This window comes from Amblyomma americanum, chromosome 3, assembly GCF_052857255.1.
Source record: "Amblyomma americanum isolate KBUSLIRL-KWMA chromosome 3, ASM5285725v1, whole genome shotgun sequence".
NCBI lineage: Eukaryota > Metazoa > Arthropoda > Arachnida > Ixodida > Ixodidae > Amblyomma > Amblyomma americanum.
The window spans coordinates 57,992,853-58,013,687 of NC_135499.1; the positions used below are offsets into that span (position 1 = coordinate 57,992,853).

The 20,835-nt window shown below is 44.4% G+C and overlaps 1 protein-coding gene across 1 annotated transcript in view; it reads left to right on the top strand.

Moving 5' to 3' along the window:
• Window positions 1–16,499: 16,499 nt before the first annotated feature.
• The window catches only part of LOC144123746 (juvenile hormone acid O-methyltransferase-like), a 31,260-nt gene continuing 26,924 nt past the window's right edge, over window positions 16,500–20,835 (top strand). The window contains exon 1 of the mRNA XM_077656511.1: window positions 16,500–17,072. Within this exon, the coding sequence (XP_077512637.1) occupies window positions 16,500–17,072 (573 nt within the window). The remainder of the gene's footprint in view (window positions 17,073–20,835) is intronic.

The following is a 20,835-nucleotide window of genomic DNA, read 5'->3' on the forward strand; positions in this document are numbered from 1 at the left end:
ATCAAGTGGCTTGCTATGAATAGACTTAGTTGGAAGTTGGCGCTGGTCCTGTCTTGTGTGTGCTGTCTGTTTTTCAGCGCCAGTACGCTTTTGCGTAAACCATATCATGCTACAAGCAACAAACTGAAAGGAAAGTCTTGCTGAGCGGGTGCTCGTGCAACAAATCCCTGTGTGCGATTCCGTGCTCTGAGCGTTGGCGCACTTGTGAAAGCCCGGAATGGGAGATCTAAGTGATATTGAGAGTGTGACAAACATTTCGTGACGTTCATAATTATTGATTTGGAAGCTTTTGCTTTGTATAATTTGTTGCCCTTATACAGCCAATTTCCACAACGCAATTATACATATTAAAGATTGCTACTTTGAATACAAAAAAATTTTACGGTAGTTTTTATGGTTTACACCAAACAACTTACAAAAATTTCTTGAAAAAAAAATAACCATAATGGTACCGTTTCTTGAAAAAAATGTGTCCGCAAGACGTTAAGCTTCTAAAAACGCGATATTAATGACAATGCAGTAATCTGTTTAACCGCACTTCATGAGATATATAGATAAGGACCCAGAACAAGAGTATGAGGATCTATCTGAGCGAAGCAATTATGCAGCCTAAGGGTAATAACTCCACGCCAACATTATATGGCAATATAGCTGAAGATACGGAGCCGAAAAAGGCTCTTTCTTTCTACTCGGCGGCATATATCTCCCCTTGCTCTTCTTTGATTTCTCGCAAAACCAAATATTGTCAATATTCGTTATTCATTGACTATTTCTAAAACGACCGCAGACTTCCAACGTCACTAAGTAAAAGAAAAAATGTTTTCTTTGTTACAACAAATTCGATTGGCAAATCTAGTTGCAAGAAGAATCCATAGATGGCGCCAGCTGCCCCAGCGATGGTGTGAAAGTACCGCGGGGAGATAAACGCACCAGGCGGCGTCGTGCGTTTGAACTGTCTGGATGGAATTGCACCGGCACGAACGCTCCGCTTCTGTACCATTGCCTTCATGCTAAGAAAAGCTGCCGTCTAGTGCACAAAAATTGGCCGTGGCTTAGCTCGGCTAAGTCAGGATATTCATAGCGAAAGCTAAGGCATACCTTGGTTAGCCTTGGTTAATCTTGATTGCAAGTCCAGGTTAGTCCAGGTGGCGAGGAGGTGGTGCCGTCGCTGGTCACGTGGTTAGACACGCGGTTGGTCACGTTAGCAGTCACGTGGTTGGTCACGTGATACGGCGCGATCACATTGGGGCTGCGACGAACGCGAAACTGTGAGTTCGTGGCCAATGCAGCTTTCGCTACAAAAGATAATTATTTATTTGGTCAGTATAGTAATTACTTCCCAAGTTTTTCCTGTTTGTGAATGGACGCCATGCCGACTAACATCACTGCACAGTCCAAATTTCCATCACAGCATAACCAAAAGACTCGTTTCCCCTATTGTTCAAATTTAGGCGCCAGTAGAAAAAACAGCGAGTAAACGCAGGCTAAATATACAGTATAGAATTCCTACATTTGTGGGCATTCGGGTGATGAATACGAGGTTGTAGGTTCGAACACCTGCAGTGACGCCCACAATTTCCGTTGCAATGAAATGCAAAAGAACCTATGTGCTGTGTGATCTCACCGCTTGTCATTGGGTGTGAGTTAGTCGGAATTTAAGCACATCCCTCCTGTTCGCCGTCTCTCATGACGTACATACAACGTCGGTACGTCGACCTACTCATGATTTTTATTTAGTTACATAATTGCGGCCAGTAAACGGTATAAAAGTGTCTGCGAAAGCGGTCTCACAGCTGCGTGGCTGAGCCCGTGACCGGAGGAAGCCGAGCTGTGTTCACACTGCTTACTTCTGCGCGCAACGGGCTCGGGAACTCGGCATTGAAGCTGCTCTACCAGTGTACGAAAGAAGTAAGTCGATTTCGAAATGAGCTGTCAGCTGGTTGCAGCCGGAATCTCGATTTATAACTGTTCGGCTGGTTGCCCGTTTTGGTATCACCAGTTGCTGGCAAAGCTATATTATTGTTAGCTTCTTTACAGCTATTCAAAATATACGGCAAGTGAAGCTCACTTGCAGGATTCGAAGGAGTAACAGGGGCAGAGAAAGTTTTCATTTTCGTTTTTGTTAAACACGCTATGTCGTGTTACAGTTTTAGTCACTGGCCTTTTCCCGCTAGGATTGCATGAGGAAAAAAAGGAGATGTGCAATAAGACTGCACAATTATTTCCTTAAGGTAAATGAAACCTATATCAAGCAGAGTAACTTAAGCGCGGATGTGGACACAGCTTTGGATTTGTGATTGGATATACCTGTTGGGCAAAACAAACTCAGCTAATTGTTGAATTTTTAAATGACATTTCATACTCCTGAGCTGTGTATGATTACCTGCCTAGAAAACTCTGATTCAGTCTCCTTTTTATCTGGTGGATCAGTGTAACCATGATAATAGCCGAGCTGAGAATTAAGAGGAGCAGGATCGAGAACGGAGAACCGAAAAGAACCTCTCTTTCGCTGAGTGCAGCTCTAAAGAAGCCTCACCAACAAGCTCAAGCTGCAACGCTAGACCTGGAATTGCTGTCAGTGTAACCAGATTTTTTAAATATAATTGTTGAGCAAATCTGAGGAATCAGCTTTTCTTCTTCCTGCCAAGCTCAATTATATCTTGGTGCGGGATAGTTGTTGAATCATCATAGAAAGCGGCAGCGCTTGTCCTGTGTTCTCATGTCTCTCTCTCTCCCTTTTTGCTTCGCGCGGCCGGTTTCCATGATTCTACCAAGCTCACTTTTTTTGACGTCTTCAGTAACTTTAATATATATTTTCAAATATGAGCGAGAACTCTGTATTTTCACTTTTTTCGGTGATAGCATGCACTCCTAAGCTACATCACACTCTTGGCTGCTACTCTGGTGGAGGATATTGGTGAAAAACGGTGCATTAGTAGAGCCATATTCTTTAAATTGATACTTTTTCTGGTCATGAAACGACCGCCGGTGCTTGACATAGGATCGGCGCCGGCCGCTAGAGGCGCTCTCTTTGCAAAAAAGGGTCATTACCGGGACTAATATACGCGGACGATATAGTGCTAATGGCTTACAACAAGGAAGACTTGCAGAAGTTGATCGACATATGAAGTACAGAGGGAGATAGATTAGGTTTAATGTTTAGTAAGGAAAAATCTGCAGTCATGATATTTAATGATGAGGACGGCGAGCATAGAATACAGGAGTTCACGCTAGAATTAGTGGATGAGTACAAGTATATTGGGGTGTGGATAAATAACGGGGCTGAGTATCTGACAGAGCGTGGAAAATATGTAATGAATAAAGCTAGTAGGAATGCAGCTGTCATGAAAAAATAGGGCACTGTGGAATTACAATAGGTATAAAGTGGAAGAGGGATCTGGAAAGGGGTGATGGTTCCTAGCCTGACTTTCGGTAATGCGTTCCTGTGCATGAGACAAAATGTTCAAGCAAAGGTTAAAAATCAAACAACGCGGCGTAGGGAGGCCAGCTTGGGGAGCACATGGCAATGCACCAAATAAGGGGGTACAGGGTGATATGGGATGGGTATCGCTCGAGAGCAGAGAAGGTTGAAGTAAGACAGCTGTTGAGGAGCGATTGAGCAAAATGGGAGAAAAGCAGTGTTCTAGGAAAGTTTTCAGATACCTGTACATAAGGAGTGTTGACACGAAATGGAGAACGTGAACTAGAAAATTCACAAGCAAATATTTTTTTCAGCAGTAGGGGGCAAATCAGCAATTATCGGTTATGAAAAAGGTTAAAGAAACCGAGAGAGCTCTGTGGAAAACAGGGATGCTGACGAAATCGGCACTGGGAGCATACAGGATCTTTAAGCAGTAAAATGCCAAAGAAAATATCTATGATAATTGTAGGGGGAGCTCTTTGTTGTTTGAGGCCAGGACGGGAGATTTGCCGACTAAGACATATAGAGCCAGGTACTGCGAGATAGACCCGTTGTGCGTTGCGTGCGGAGAGGAGGAGGAAACGGCTGAACACTTGATACTTTTCTGTAAAGGACTTCACCCTGCAGTGGAAAGTAGCAGGGCTGATTTATCCAAGGCATTGGTGTTCAAGGACAGTGAAGGAAAAGTAGATTTTAAGCGGGTAGAAGTAACCAAGTGAAGGTTATCTGATTCGTGGCTAAAATCAAGACAAGGGTAAAATTTAATAAGTCATGGCTAGGTGGCTAAAGCCACCGCCCATTTTAAAGGGTTCAGCCTCCATCCATCCATCCATCCATCCATCCATCCATCCATCCATCCATCCATCCATCCATCCATCCATCCATCCATCCATCCATCCATCCGTCCGTCCGTCCGTCCGTCCGTCCGTCCGTCCGTCCGTCCGTCCGTCCGTCCGTCCGTCCGTCCATCCATCCATCAATCCATCCATCCATCCATCCATCCATCCATCCATCCATCCATCCATCCATCCATCCATCCATCCATCCATCCGTCCGTCCGTCCGTCCGTCCGTCCGTCCGTCCGTCCGTCCGTCCGTCCGTCCATCCATCCATCCATCCATCCATCCATCCATCCATCCATCCATCCATCCATCCATCCATCCATCCATCCATCCATATATCCATCTATCCATCTATCCATCTATCCATTCATCCATCCTGCATCCTGCCGCCATAGGACTCGGAGGCTGTCCTAGTAAATAAGGCCGCATGTACCTAAACGCTTGAAATTGTCCGCGATTTTTTTCTGGTGACCATTAAATGCGCTTTGTCTTTTAGCTTTATAATAGATGTCACGCATGTTGATGACAATAGCTGGAAATGAACGGGACGATGTATGAATGCCTGGAGCTGAAGATTAGCGTGAAGATAACTGCGGCGCTCTTGAAATAACTGTGCGCAAAATTTTTAACGTGACGGGGCACTCCTGACATACATAAAACGTGAAAAAAAACATTGCAGGTAAATAGACTGTACGACAGGTGTATAGGGCCGTGCCCTTTTCTCCTGCCATCCGTTGATTCTATCCGAGAATTGTGACCAGAAACGTCACCGTTTTGAGCACTCAACATCCGATTTAGGAGCAAGTGGCATGCGATCTGTACGCTGTCTTTTGGAACTCTTGATTAGAAAGGGTAGTGCGCTTTTAAAATTATAGTGTGATTCCAGTGCCTCGACTCCCCTGCGTTGCGCGGTTTTTTGCGAGCTTCCTTTCGAGATAAACTAATATATCCTAAGCAAGCAGAGTATTATGAGCACTGCACACGGAAGTTTTTGCACATACCTGGAGCTCTGTTACATTTGGAAATGGAATTGTACGGCCTCGCGATGTCTACAACTCCATTCAGAAGGAAGCGGGCAGTATGAGGGCATGCACCCAAGTTGCGCTGGGAGGAAACTAGTCCTCCTGTCCTGACATCACTTGTAATTCTAAGAAGACTGTCATATACTCTAAGATACTGTTATGATCTCTAAGGCTGTACGGCCCTTTTTTAGCCATTTAAATTACGCGCGTTCTCTTCTCATCATCAATGTGCGTGCGTGTGCAGCGCAACTGCGCATGAGCGAACTGTTGCTCTGGAGATGTGGTAAGTGATCGCTGCGGCGATGACTTGAGAACAGCGGCGAATGCGGCGAGGGCGAGATGCCGGAGGTAGCGCCGCTTGGGCGCGGCCACTTTTTCGGCGGAGTGGCCACCGCGATTTACTACAGCCTAACGCGATTTGAAGGTCATCATGGTTATTCTGCCTGAAACGCACCGAGAACACTTTCGTCGGGTGAATTTAACTTAGTGCACAATAGACACGGCGCAGCAGGATAGAGGACTCATTCGGAGAGGTGAGATCAAATTCACTGCAGCGTTCTTGCAAAGGTAGACCTTGATAGCTTAATCCGCGTAGGTTATGCCTGAAGTGATCCCCTTCAAATGGAACAAGACTAAACTAATGACAGGTTGGCGGATGGAAGCGGCGTCTCCAAAGATGGAATAGCTGTATGGCGTGAGTTGCTGCTACAGCAGCAGCCTCGTTTTGTATGCCACTTCAAGCGCTTATCTGTGGCACTTCATGATATTCGCGCATCAGCCTGTTTTCCTTTTGCTTCGCTCAGGTTTTACCGCCCCTTGGGCTATGTCGAGAGCATTGCACTGTCGAGCGTCTTGGCCGCATGCTCTGCTGCGCTGATGCGTTCCATGTTGTCCTCATTTGAAAAGAGTTGTTTCAGTACGGAATAAACCGGTGGCTTTTACGCTGTTATTAGTTGTGTCACTCGTCAGGCGAGTGAATGGCTCGCAGGCTTCGTTCACCGGAAGGAGAGGCTTTCCGAGCGTATTGATAGGAAAGGTCACAACTTTCCAGTGCGTGGCAAATTCTTGCTTTTAAACGTTGCCCTGCACGCCTGCCGAGTAGCTGCGACTGTCATAGAAGACCAACGAGGTGCGTTTTTACAATAAATAGCAGAAATTCTAAGCTTACCGAGGAGGGATCCGCGGGTATATTGAGTGTTTTAGGACAAATTTACGATATGCGAAGAAATTGCCTTCATAAACAGGTTCTTTTTGCAAAGACGCACGTGTCCAGATTTGTATGCATCGGAATGAAAAAAGTCAGGAAATTTGTGCTTGCCTCTGTCGCGCTCTGAAAAGTATCCGCTTTCCTCATTTCAAGAAAATTTTAAAACACTGAACCTAGCCACATGAACTCGTCAGTTCATACTCCCAACCTCGGAGCCTTTCGCCTTCATACGTTTTCTGCCTGGGTCCGAAGTGTGGTCTGGCGCCCTATTGTTCGTCAATTCACAAGCACTCTAAAACTCTTCCTTCTGATGTAACGACTGAAAGCCAGGAATTTGCAGACGCGATCAGGAAATAAAAAATAATGTTAGAAACTGTCAGGAGAGGCCACAGTGCTTACCGGCGCCTGCGGATGCAGTACAAACATGCACTTCAGCATGACAGGGCGTCATTTTGAGGCTGTAGGCTGGTACGCGACTACCTAGGACGATATTTCAGTAATTTTTTTACTAACGCCGACAACCTTCGCGAGTTGGCATTTGCTAAACATCCCGTAGGCCTTTCAAAAATTGTTAAAGGCATCAGAACCGGCTATCTCCGATTAATTGATAATGCATCACCACTTAGAGTAAATTTCCTTACCAACATTGCTTTTGTGATTATTTAGGAAATCTTTTAAACTGACTTAATAGAATGCAATGTGTTTCTTTTATATCTGTACGGAATTTTTGTCCAGAGTTTCAATAACTAATTGGCCTCCGCGTTGTTATAGGAACATGGCTAATGTCTTTTAAAAGAGACACTGTGATGACTTGCTTTAGAAACTCCGTGAAGAGTCTGCTTAGAATCCCTTTTGAGTACACTCGTTTCATTATAATGTGCTCCTTTTTAATCTTAATAGATATTGCGTACAATGTTTCAATAACTAATTGGCCACCGCATGGCTATAGGAATACGACTAATGTCCTTGAAAATATACTCTACTTGCTTTAGAAACTCCTTGAGAAATTATTTAGAAATCTTTTTGAGTGTCCTCGTTTATTGTAATGCGCTGCTTTTGAACCTATATAGAATTTGGGTCCAGTGTTTCAATAACTATTTGGCCACCGCATGGTTATTGGAACACCGCTAACTTCCTTTAAAAGAAGCACTGTTATGACCTGCTTTAAAAACTCCTTAAGGAGTTGGTTAAAAAACCCTCTTGAGTACACTCGTTTCCGTGCAATGTGCTGCTTTTGAATGTGTATAGAATTTGCGTACAGTGTTTCAATAACTCATTGGACACCGCACTGTTGTAGGGACATGGCTAATGCCCTTGAAAAGAAACACTTAACAACACTATTTTGAAACTAGTTAAACGAACTTTATAGAAATACATTTGAATGCACATATCATTGCAATGTGATCTTTTTGTTTCTGTATATGATTTGAGTTATGAATTCCAATAAAGAAATGGCCGCCACATTCCCACAGAGCTCAGCTAGTGGCTTTAAAGTGATGAACTGTAATGAATCTTTTCATAGAGCTCTTCGGGAGTTATTCAGGAATGCTTTTTCACTCTTTTTGTTGCAGCGCCTTGCTTTTGAATCTTGAAAAAATTCTGTAAGTCATTTGGCTACGGCATTGCTATGGAATGGGGTTACACACTGATCTCTATTTCCTGGTGGGAAGGAAAACAGCCCTTAAGTGAATCATGTAACCACTGTTAATGCTGTAAGCATGCAAGAAATACAAACAACGCACACAATACAGGGACGAAGAAAAGAAACGACAGCAGCAGCGCTCGTGTTGTCGTTTCTTTTCTTCGTACCTGTATTGTGTGCACTGTTTTTCAGTATGAGTACATACCAACTCGCCCAGTCTTCTACTTTGGCAAGAAATACAGAGCAACAGCACACCATATGCAATAAAGCAAATTTATTTCACTTAGAAACTTTTAGAGTAACGTATGAAATTAAATGTTGGCAGCCCCCAACGAGCCTTAGTAATTTGCAGCAATTGTGATGAAAATTGGTAGGAGGTGTGGCACGTGAGCAGTATCAGCACATTTTATCATGGGACAATAATTTTAGATTAAAATTATTTTCCACGCCACATGTGCAACAAAGATCACACCTGAAAGAGGGCATGTTTTCATGAAAAAGAAAACAGCGGAGTACCGACTTAAATACTGCCTAGCCTTGCCCCTTGAATACCTCTTAGTATTAGCCTGCCCTAAATTTGATACTTTTATGCGCTACATAAGGTGAAAAATGCTAGTTGGAGCCGCCGCAAAACACTAGCTGCATGTTCATTCTACGAGAATTAAGCTAGAAAGCACTATGTGCCTTTATGTAGCATTCTGAAAGTATATCATCTACAGCTGCTTAAGGACTGTGAGCATAACAAAAAAGTGAACATGATCAAGGAATCAAAATTGTTTTGAAGAGAAAATGGGAGATCTGTGCACATATAAACTGACCTGTTATTGAAATAGTAAAGACACTTAATTTTGGTGGCTTGTTTTCTCCTCTACAATGATGCAGAATACACTACTATGCATGAATCACCAGGTGGTATGATTTATAAAAGAAATTTTATGTCATGATGTTTCTGTTTCGATGGCTGAACAATGAATGAGACGTTAAACTCCTTATATATCACGTGAGGCATGAAAAAGCAGCATATCGCTGTCATTCCGCAGCATGTCATTCCAGCTGTTGAGACCAGCTGCCTTTAGCATTGCAGTGAATCAAAATGACAAAAAAGCGATTATTTCCCAGTTTCTTCATGTCTCCCGTGACCTATAAGCATACTTTGATGTCACAGTCATTGTTCGGCTTTTGAAACCGAAACAAGGTGAGAAAAAAATTCGATTATAAATTATTTAGCGGTCGTACCTAAATACCACATGTTTTTATACATGGATTATTGTGCCCATGTATAACAATGCCTTATGCATCATTACAAAGCAGAAAACATTCCCACATACCTTAGGTGTCTGTACTCCATTAAGCAGCAAGAATAAGAGCAAGACACGAAATACAAGAATGAGGAAAATAAAGAGTACAATGTTCATTTTTACTCTACATGACTAAAAATTGTGTCATGAGAATGCAAATTTCAAGGAGTACTTAATATCTAGTAATGAGCCAGTTAACCATCACGCATATTACTGTTTACAAAAGGGTGCGCATTGGTTTTCATTTCAGTTCTGACCAATTTGCACTGCCTGCTTTTAACCACAAAAAAAACTGTACACTATATCCATGACTCTGCCCAACAAAAGGACTGGTTTCTTTTATTACATATATGTGACGTCTTTTCCTGCACTGCTTTGCATGTACAGCTTAGTCCATCCGTAGGGAATAGAGAGCGGTCAGATTAGGACGCTTTTGAGTTGGCTGTTCGACAATCCTTGTTAGGTGACAACATAAGCAGTGAATGTCATCTGTTACAGCCCCCTTCCTTTACTCAACCGCTGCTGCCAACTTGGAAATAAAGTTACACCTATTCACATTCTTTCCTCAGCTGTGTTTTAGTGTTGCCTGGATTCACAATAGACAGGTTACTTCTGACAATCTAAGAGATCATCAGAAGCAGGCTGTCAAACTCATTTCTCAAGAAGGGTATGATTTGCTGTAGTAATTAAGTGAACAAAAATAAAAATGAGAAGAAAAGCCATATCCGGTTTAGAGGAGCAAGAAAACAAATATTTCAAAAACCAATCTGGTTCATGTTCGTTGCATTCTTTTAGAGTAAATAGTTCGGAGAATAAATGTGCTGAGATATTAACAGCCGACTCAAAGCACACACTTGAAATAAGCAAAAGCTTGATATGAGGTCTGCCTTTCTCACTGTGCTGGTGTAAACATATTTATTTTGTAATTCAGATCTTTTCATTGATTGCATTATTCTGAAAATAAAAATTGGGACAGCAGGCACTTAGTTCATGCCGGCACTTCCAGCTACCCTTTGGATGCGATCTTCATTGTGCGTGTCCCGCAGTAAAATATTTCAATTGCATAGACACCAGTATTTTCTATCATAAAATATGCTGATGACTTGCAGTAAGCCGATGATCTGACCAGGCTGGCAGATTATGAGGTGCGTCGTTCTTGTCTGTGCAGAGATGAGGAGGTATCAGGTAGGCGCCACCCATGCTTGCCAGTCTGAAGTACCGCGATGTCTGCGTATAGGCCACAGAAAAAAAAAATCTGTCAGTGAGACCGAGCACACAACTGCTTTCACACTAATGCAAACAGAAGCAACAATCAGATCAGTATTTTTAAGGAGTAGCACTCCAGTCATCAAGCTCTAAAAAGGTTGATGACAACACTATACAGAAAGTACGACTTTAAAATAAATTCATTGTACCCTTTGAAAAGAACTGTAGACACCATCCAGCTCTGACTGATACCCCTGCCATATTGAACTATTTCATGACAATGAATAGCACTATTACATTAGCCTGTGACGATATTCTTCTGATATATAAAATAATTATTGCCATTATATAGCTTGACATTCAAAATCACTTGTTTTTAGATAACTAAATCACCTTCTGTGTTTTACAAGTGACCGGTTAATTGCAGTATGAAAATTAGGGCCAGTGAAAACTGAGAACAGCTGCAACTCAACCGCCATAGCTGATAGGCAGCACAGAGCATCTACATCTGGGTCTCTCAGACTGGTGCCTCAAACACAACAATTGCACTCACTAAGCATCTGACAAGACAGTGATGCTGTCGACCCCCTTTGTTAAGTAGGAGAGCACTTCATCAATTCTGATCCTGCTCCATTTAGAAAACTTCTCTCTTTCCTGCTTCAAAACGCGGGATTGATACTGCTGAAATAGTGGTAGAAAGTTAGTAGGTGTATTAACAATGCCAAATTAATTTTCAAACTGCTAACACGTATAATCCTTTGCCTGCATTTAAATGACTACATTCAGTTACAGTTACATTAAAAACTCATGATATCCTAGCGCTCTGGTAGCGAGATCAATAAAGCAGTGTTTCAGTTGCTGCAGAAAAGCAATCAAGTTACAGCCAGGCGAATGAATCAGCGCCAATACCACGGACACGACAAAGCACAATGTAAATAGTAAGCTTTTTACGGCACGACACTACAGCGCGAGCGGAAGCTCCAATTTACGGCACGACACTACAGCGCGAGCGGAAGCTCCAATTACACACCTCGACGAAATTTAAGTTTCAATACTTATCTCATTGAAGAACTCTGGCGAAACCGCACGTGTCCCCATTGCACACATAAAGTCCTTTGAAATGAAATTATTCAAAACCACAGTGGAAAAAACATTATGCGCAGTTTGCTATGGTATAGCCCAATGTGTGCTATTACAAAAACGAAAGCATTTCCAGCACAGTGCAGCGACATGTTGGAAGGTGTAAAGGTGTGTTACTATTTTTTTTCTTTTGAAGAGATTCATTACTGCAGCATTTCGAAGTTTGCTTTAAATGCCAAAAAATAAACAATCAACCAAATCTAGTGCCCACAAAATGCTTAATGCTCTCAGTAAGCGAACACAGCCGGAAAGGAATTCAGAAAAGTTATTTTTGTGGCGAAAGTAATCGGCAACATTTCTTGTGCATTCGACTTGCGCAACTCAGACAGCTGTAGCTACATCGTCATTCCACTTCCAGGCACTGAACGGCTGCGCACTGTGCGCATTTGTAACGTGGAACAGGCAGGCCATGTTTTGTTGAGCTTGGAATTGTACCCTGCACACACACACACAAAAAAACACAAGCACGAAATACTAAACGCCGAGAACCACTGCCACTGAGAAGCATACGTCGTTCCAACAGAGTGCTTTCCACGCGTTGGTCCCTTTCATCGCAATAGTGAGGGCAAATATACCATGAGATCAAAAACATGCAACTATACTCCATACCGCAAATTCTTCGCTACGGAGAAGAGGTTATAGGCGCGAAGCAATGGTTTCCATAGTAGTGTGACTGGCTCGCGGTCACGTGAAAACCGCGCACTTGCGGAAGCCGTTGCGTCGAACTCGAACACCCAGCAGCATTTACAGCACTTCATGCGCCCCACCACAACATTTTGAAAGAAAATTTCAAGGACTCTACTCATATTCAGCAATCCCGCCAGGTCGTTATTTCTTCCACGTTGTTGCCGGCGTTGTCACGGCGTTGTGCAGGGCGCAATACGACGTCTTCCGATATCTTGAGAACAACTTCAGGCGCTTCAGAAAATCTTTTGAAGCGCACAAGTCGCACATTAATTTTTTCGCACATTCAGAGAACCGCAGCACGAAAAGGCACCGCAAGGCGCAGCACGAAACGTAATGTTACTAGACACAAACAACGCCTGAAATGCAACCCAGCGGCCGCCAGTCTCAACTACATATTTCCTATGCTGGAAAGGAATGCGCTTGGTGTGGCCATTATAAGCCGCTCCGTAATAGCTTCTCGGGCTTGCTTGAAGGGATTGTCAGTGTTGGCTTCCCGTCTAGCCACAGATGTGCTGGACAAGCCTGTGGACATTCCTTTCACACAGTACTTTGGAAGCGATGTGCTTAATGTGCTTGATCACTACCCAATAAGTCTTGAGAACGAGACTACATGTTTTCGCTTGAGGCCGGGGCGTGCTGGGATGACGCGGGGACCTGCGTGGGCATGGCCCTTAATTTGCAAAACTCTCGAAGTCAGCTTCTCTTTAGAGAGGAAGGAATCTTTACCATTCAGGCCAAACCTGTTTTAGGGGCAGATCGAGTGCAGCTGTGGAGAAATGTATTGTCAAAAAATGTTGTGCGCCTTTCGTGCACGCGCTTCTGGCTTGTGTTGTTGCGGCGATAAAGGGATTAGGCGAAGCTCTGCCAAGACATGTATGCGCAGGTGAAATGAACCTTCAACTCGCTGCAATCTACACGGAATAGTGGAACGCAGTTTTGCTAGACCTCAGCGCTGCACCGAACTCTTGCCCCTAGGACGGGCCGCGAAACCGTGGTAAAAGTGTTTTTGCTACGCAGAAAACATGACTTAGGAAGATTTGGAACTGCTCCGCTAATACTGCACCGAATTATTGTCCTGCAGTGCGTAGAAGTGTTTTTGCTACGCAGGAAACGTGACTTAGGAAGTTTTGGAACTGCTCTGCTAATACTGCACCGAATTATTGTCCTGCAGTGCGTCATATGCTTAGTCGACAAACACCGTTCGTGGTAGAACACGTGCGCAAAGTTTATGCTACACACAGGATGTTCCGGGAAAAAGGCCTATTTTTTAGCCGAAGGATAGGAAATAACTTGCGCAGACACAAATCAACACGAGCTCGAAGAATGGTGTATGCAATAACTTCGGCGATGAACATGGCTACTCCTATTCGCGCTCATTAGTCAGTGGTGATAGCTGATCATGTTTTGCCGTTCTTCGAGGAAAAATATTTGTTTACAGATATTTGTATGCTTTGTTTATCCCGCGTCTCGAGAGTTCAAGCGATCGCAATGGCATTGAGGTTGCTTTTTACTCAATAAAAGAAACTTTTACATATATGGGCCGCTGAGTTCTACGAATTCTTATCCGAGGTCAGTGGTTGATTTAGCGGTGCCTTTTTAAAATGTAATGCTATATGTTTGCATTGATTTATTTCTAGCGTGCTCAGGTGCAGTTTCGTTTAAAAATTTTACCGCGAACGCAGCGAACTGATTCAGTGAAGTCAGTGAACAATCTCTATAAAATTTGGTTCATGAAGACGTTTTACCGAGAAAATTCAATATATGACTGCGAAAGGAGCGAATTCACTCAGCGAAGGCACGAAACAAAATTTCTAAAATAGACTCACTATGAAGTCTTATGGAGACAATTCTATTGAATTTGTTTTGAGTGCGAACCGAGCGAGTTCATATAGCGAAGGCACAAAACAAGCTCTCTAAAATTTTACTCATTGTAGAGTCTTACGGAGGCAATTCTATTGAAATTGTTTCGACTCAGAACAGAGAGAGCTCATATAGCGAAAGCGCGAAACAAGCTCTATAAAATTAGACTCATTTTGAAGTCTTAGCGGGCGTGTTCTATAGAATCTGTTTCGACTCAGAACAGAGAGAGTTCATTAAGAAAAGGCACAAAACAAGCTCTATAAAATTTGACTCATTACAAAGTCGTACAGAGGAAATGCTATTGAATTTGTTTCGATTGCGAACGAAGCGAGGTCATATAGCGAAGGCACAAAAAAGCTCTATAAACTTCGACTCAATTTGAAGTCTTACGAAGCTTCTTCTATAAAATCTGTTTTGACTTAGAACAGAGAGATTTTTTATCGCAAAGTCACAAAACAAGCTCTGCAAAATTCTACTCATTATGAAGTCTTACAGAGGCAATTCTATAGAATTTGTTTTGACTGCGAACGGAGCGAGTTCATATAGTGAAGGCAGAAAACAAGTTCTATAAATTCGACTCATTTAACGTCTTAAAGAAGCAATTCTATAGAAATGGTTTTGACTGCGATCGGAGCAAGTTTGTATAGTGAAGGCACAAAGCAAGGTCTATAAAATTTGGCTCATTATGAACTCTGATTGAGCCAATATTATAGAGTTTCTGTTGACGGCGTACAGAGCTAGATTTTATAGTATGGTCTTGTTAAAGATTAAACAGAATACTTAAAGAGCTGGCTTGATAGGCAGCCAGTTCATTTAGAGATCATTTAGAATCATTAGGCTCCCTATACAACTTCAAAAGAAAGTCGATATTCATTTTGTAAGCGTTCATCGTAACGTGGAAATTATTTCCGTAGTATGAAAATGTTTTTCTCCAGCACGCGCATATCTTGAGGCGGAGGTGAAGTCACCTGTTTCTTGCAGCGGTCCTGCCCGCTTCATTTTTAACGCCATAGCGTTAAAGGCCCTATTCTCGAGAAAATCCGGTGTCGGCGTTATGCGCTTTGGTGTTGTCGGCGTTGTGAGCGAAAAATTAAAGGCGTGGCTCTGGCAGGTGGTCCCCCGAGGGCAACATAGGAGGGAGGTGGGCAATCGACGTCACCAGAATTTGCGGCCTGTTCCCAACCTGCACACCTGATTGCGAGAAAACTGCCCGCCGTGGCAGGTGGCAGTTAAATTAATGATTGGTCGCTCGAGAAGCGCAGCATTGGACGCACAAGGCCCACCGCTGGGAGCACCTGCCATCGCAGGGCAGTGGCGCATCGCTTAACCGCTGCACCACTGCGCTAAAAGAGGTATGAGGATTCCCAAGGATCTTTTGCATATATGAGCATTGACTTATTACGCTTTCCTGGCACAGCCTTAAGACGGGGCGTAAGTCTTCTCTTCAATTTTATTTTTTTCGTAGCGCCGTGTACTCGGGCAAGGAAACAACGAGACAATCTCGGTCGCGCCGCTCTTCCCGGAACGGCATTCCGGCTCGTAGCAAGCGTCCACAGGTTCGTTACATGTATGCACGAAACGACAGTAAATATTGGATTGCACCGTTAAATTTCCAGCAGGGGGAGGGGCTTCTCTTTCGTGACAGAGTCGAGGTTCTCAGATGATGTGTTTTTGCAGACGGCGGCAGCAGCGTGTGGAGTGCCCCCTTAGCGTACCGGGGAAGTTTCATGACCCAAGAGAGCACTTTAGGACTCTGACTACTTGTACTTCATTCAACATTAAACTATTGATCTGAGACGATTTTCCACAGCTTGGATGTATTGTAGGAGAATGAATGATTTTCTGAAAACTATCTCAATGTTATCTAGACAGTTGGTGGAATATACGAACCCAGCGCAGTCATGTGACCCAGTTTGATCTGTCGCATATGAGTACTGGGATGGGCGTTCACATATGACAAGAGGAGGAAAGGACTGCAGTGTTTAGACGCTCGATGAAAGCGAGGATCGTTTCTGCGGCAAGTGCAAAATGGCTCGGCAGCTTTCATCACAAGACTGACACGAGAAAAGATGTGCCTAATTGCTTTTTTCGCTTGCTTCTTTATATAAAACTTTCAGATCATCGACCAACCATCAAGGTTAAGCGGCAGCGGTACAGAATCTGTCTGAATAAAAATGACTGCTGAATACGCAACCGATAATCAAGGACTGAAGGCCTTTCAAAAACATGACTACGACCCAGCTGCGTACACAGGAAATGCCATTGGTTGCTTTAAGGCAGTTTCTAACGCTCTCAACTTCTACAACGCAACGTTTGAAAGCGCCGTAGAAGAGCCAGCAGAAGGCCAGGAGCAGCAGTTTCTTGACATTGGCTGTGGGTGCGGCCGTGTGACCAGAGAACTTTTGTTACCGAGTTGCCAAGAATACAAGGGGAGGATCGTGGCAGTCGACGCATGCGGCAACATGGTGTCTTACGCACAAAACAACAGCATGCACCCCAAGATATTGTACAAGCAGCTAGACATTACGGGAGACGTGGCCGAGTTCGTGAAAGAGCACGGGCTCTTCGACCGGGCGTATTCCTTCAACGTGTTCAACCGAGTCACTGACCAGGCTGCAGCATGGGAGAACGTGGCGCGGCTACTTCGACCTGGAGGAGAATGCCTCCTGTACTACGGGGCGTGGTACGTGACACCTGAAATTTGGAGGAAGCTGGCGCAAAGGATACGTTGGAACAAGTTCAAAGAGGTAAACGTGGCACTGGGCAAACGTTTGTAGTTCTGCAAAACTATGCTTAAGATAGCTATTATATTATGACAGCAAATATTGCTAATGCTTGCTCGAAGCTAGGCTCGTTGCGTGTCTCGGTTGCGTTGGAAGATTCGTGTAAGATAACGCTACCAGCCGCTGTACAAAAGCAAAGCGCAACAGGAGATGTAGTTTTCAACCCAGAGTACAATGGTCTGCAACTCCTAAGACAGTGTTCAGTTTATTACTTTCCACAAAAAGATCATCAATGAAATATTACCTGACGCTGAGAGCAGATGGTGTCATATTTCGCGCTGCCCAAAAAATTATATGAATTCAGGGACCAGTTGCACGAACAATTTAATGTCGGGTTAAATTTACGGCTTGAGTAAAATTGCATAGGTGTAATTGTTTCTTCGCTAAAATAGTGAAGTTTGGCTCTATACCGCTCCCCATCTTGTCCATTCCGTGCTGTGTAACATGGCAGCGCTCGGTGAAATGATATTTGTCCGCTTAACACCGGATTTCCCTTCATTCGCTCTCAGCTCCTAGTGCTAACCTAAAAAGAATGGCGGGTTAGGCGATCGCTGTATCTGTTTCGTCTGCACCAAGAAGGTTTTAGGACAAAATGGAATCGATTGAGAGATATAATCCGTATAAAAACCGATAAAATCCGGACTAGCCCTCTATTTTACGCCAGATTGAATGCGAATTTCGGTCCCCATAAAAATAGCAACCGCAGAAGAAGCGATCACTCAAATAGATTCTCAAATGACGCCAAGCTCTGTATTGTTTATTTGTTCACGCTCGAACTCGTCGTCACGCTGCTTTATCACTTTGTGATGATCAATACTACCAAATTTTTTTGAAATGTTTGTAGCCGCCCACAATTGTTTCACGAAATTGTCGTAAACGATTACCGCATGATATTTCGAAAGTTCGTCAGCTTTAAATTGAGCGCGGCACAGATCGGCAGTGATTGTACTTCGACAACCGCCGAGCACCTTTCTTGCCATCGCGGTTGCCGAGTTGATCAGTTCTTCGTCGGCGCAAGTGAGCCGAATAAGATTCCGTTTCAGTGACACCTGGGAATGTTCGTCTGATTTTGAGAGTATTGTCATAACCGCGTGACATCTGGTGGAGGTGCTGTATCATCAACTCGCCATGCTTCCAAAAATACAGACTGCGCCGTAGACACTGCCCCTGGATTTTGTGCAGCCGCGCGGGTAACCAATCTTCCATGGACTACGTCATGAAGGCGCGGAAGAATGGCTAGACCTCTTAGACCGTAAGGAATGAATCAACGAAATGGTAGACATGCCTCCTTCGGACTTCAAGGACCCGCCCGAACCTGGTGTGAAAATCATGTGGCTGTGAGACTTGAGATGCATTCGAAAGGGAGGTTTTGAAGACTTTTGCGCACATCTTTCGATAAAATAGTAAAGGATTCAACTCCCGAAAGAGTTCGTCTTCGCTTATATTGAGACGCGTACCTTTCGCCGTGCCGATCTTGCCTTGATCGACGAAAACGAATTGAACTTCACGGCATGAATGCCCATCTTTTGGCCGGTATTTTACGTCAGCCGTCGAAAACTCGCAGAATTTGCTGAAGGGGCGCCTTCATCGAGAAGTGTTTGGACTCCCGAGCCTACCAGCACACTGTTTCATGAGCTTTCGGCAAGCTATTAAGACGGTACCGCTGAAAGCGAAGACAACCTGCGGGATCATCTCAGCGAGATGGCTCGGGAAGGGATTCATCGGCAGTTGCCGTCTTTCTGCCAAGCGCAAGTAGCGAACTTCATGGTCATCTCCCGCGAAGAAGTTCAGCATGCCCTTGGCTCCTCTTGATGGAAGCCTACAAATAAAGCCCCAAGATATTACCTATGCCGCTGCAGTACGTAAACCTTGCCCCAAAGAGACGCCTGAAGCCCTCTCCAACGTGAACATGCCATGATAGAGCGCCGCTCTCTAGCCCCGGGCCGTCCAGTCTACGATCGACGCTCTAGTTCCAGGAAGTCCGACACCTTGATAGCCCATGACAATTGTCCGTTGTGTTTTCAGTGCGGGCAAGCCGGCCATATCCAGCGACACTACCTTACTAGCTTATGGGCTTTCGCGGTCTTTCCTTCTACGCACTTCGATCGCAACCTGGACAGAGACTAAGTGAAGTCTAAGACTGTATTGGCCATGCCGTGTACTCGGGCAACCCTTCATTGAGGTCAACGTCATCGTCATCTGAACACTGCAGGTCGCTAGGCCATATTTGCGCAGAGTCCATGCGGTGAAGGTTCCAAAGTTCCCGGACGAAAGCTAACTGAGGAAAGCTGCTTTGAAACGTGAGGTTGCAGGCCGACGAAACGACGAATATCTTTCACCGCACTGCAGACTACGTAATGTCATGCCACATCCAATACGACGACGCTGCGAACGAAGATTACCCAACGGCGACGTGATGGAACTTCGAGATACGACACTGCCTCATAAAACGACGACGACACACCCCAGCCGCTGTACCACCACCCGGCGCTGCCGTGATTCCACAACGAAAAAGACATGCAACTCTACAGCAAGAACTTCCGAGTTGGAACTGACTATTGGTGGCTATAAATCTGGTGCTGCCGTTGGCGTTGAAATCTAGACTGCTCCGGAAATCAGGACTTGGCAGGCTTTATGCACCGCACGAGTGACAGCCAAAGAAAGTACCTACTTCAACACCTTCGTAAGACTTGTAGCATTGCACGCGCGATTCAAGACTGCCTTCGTCACGCCAAGCAGCATCTTCGAGTTCAATGTAATAATGCCTTGGAAGCTCTGGTCCGCACATGGTCTGAACATTTCAGCGGGTCGTAGACATGATATTAGCAGTTCTCAAGTTGTTAAGCTGCCTCATTTATTTAGATGACATTATAGTCTTCGAGATGAGCTTCGACAAACAGCCAAGGAGGATAAATCAACCACTGAATACAATGAAGTCTTATCGACTTAAGCTGAAACCTAAATAGTGTGGCTTCGCCTACCAAGGCATCTTGTTTCTCACTGAACTTCTCAAGAAGGACGAAGTGCGCTTCGAACCAGGAAATACAGCCGCTACCGCACAATTCCTGCAGCCTGCTGACAAGAATGCCGATTGATTTTTAGAAGCCAGTGTGTCAACAACTTCTCGTGGATTGCTTAAACTCTGACGCCACTGACAAAAGCAGACGTTCCGTTACAATGGAAAGAGCCACCAGATGAATGTTTTAAAGGTAAATCAACGCCGTTTTTAAGCATCAACAGTCCTGCATAACTTTCATGAGAGAACCGAAAGGGAATTCACACTGACGCAAGCATCCTAGGCCTCGGCACCATTCTCGTTCAAATGAAATGCACACCTCGCGATCACATCGGCAGCGTCGAAATTACGCTCCAACATGTATGGAAGGTCATTGAATGTCAGCGACCGTCATTCCTTATACTGGCTTGCTGATATGAAAGACCCTTCAGCCGCCGCACTCACTTGAGCTTGCTTAGGTCTCCTAGGGTTTGGTGCACCATAGTTTACACGTTAAGGCTCAAGCAATCTCCACTCGACGGACCTTAGAAAGACGGGGATAATGACGGCTTCCTGGAGCGCCTCGTCAACTACCTCGAAGACAAGGCTGCTTCACGCCCGCAACGTTCAAGCGTGCGTGCATCTATTTACCTCCACAAGATACTGTCGCCGCGAAGAGTTCTGTCCCTAACCAGGTTGCGTACCTCCTGGTCGCTTCGAACAGTCTTAAAG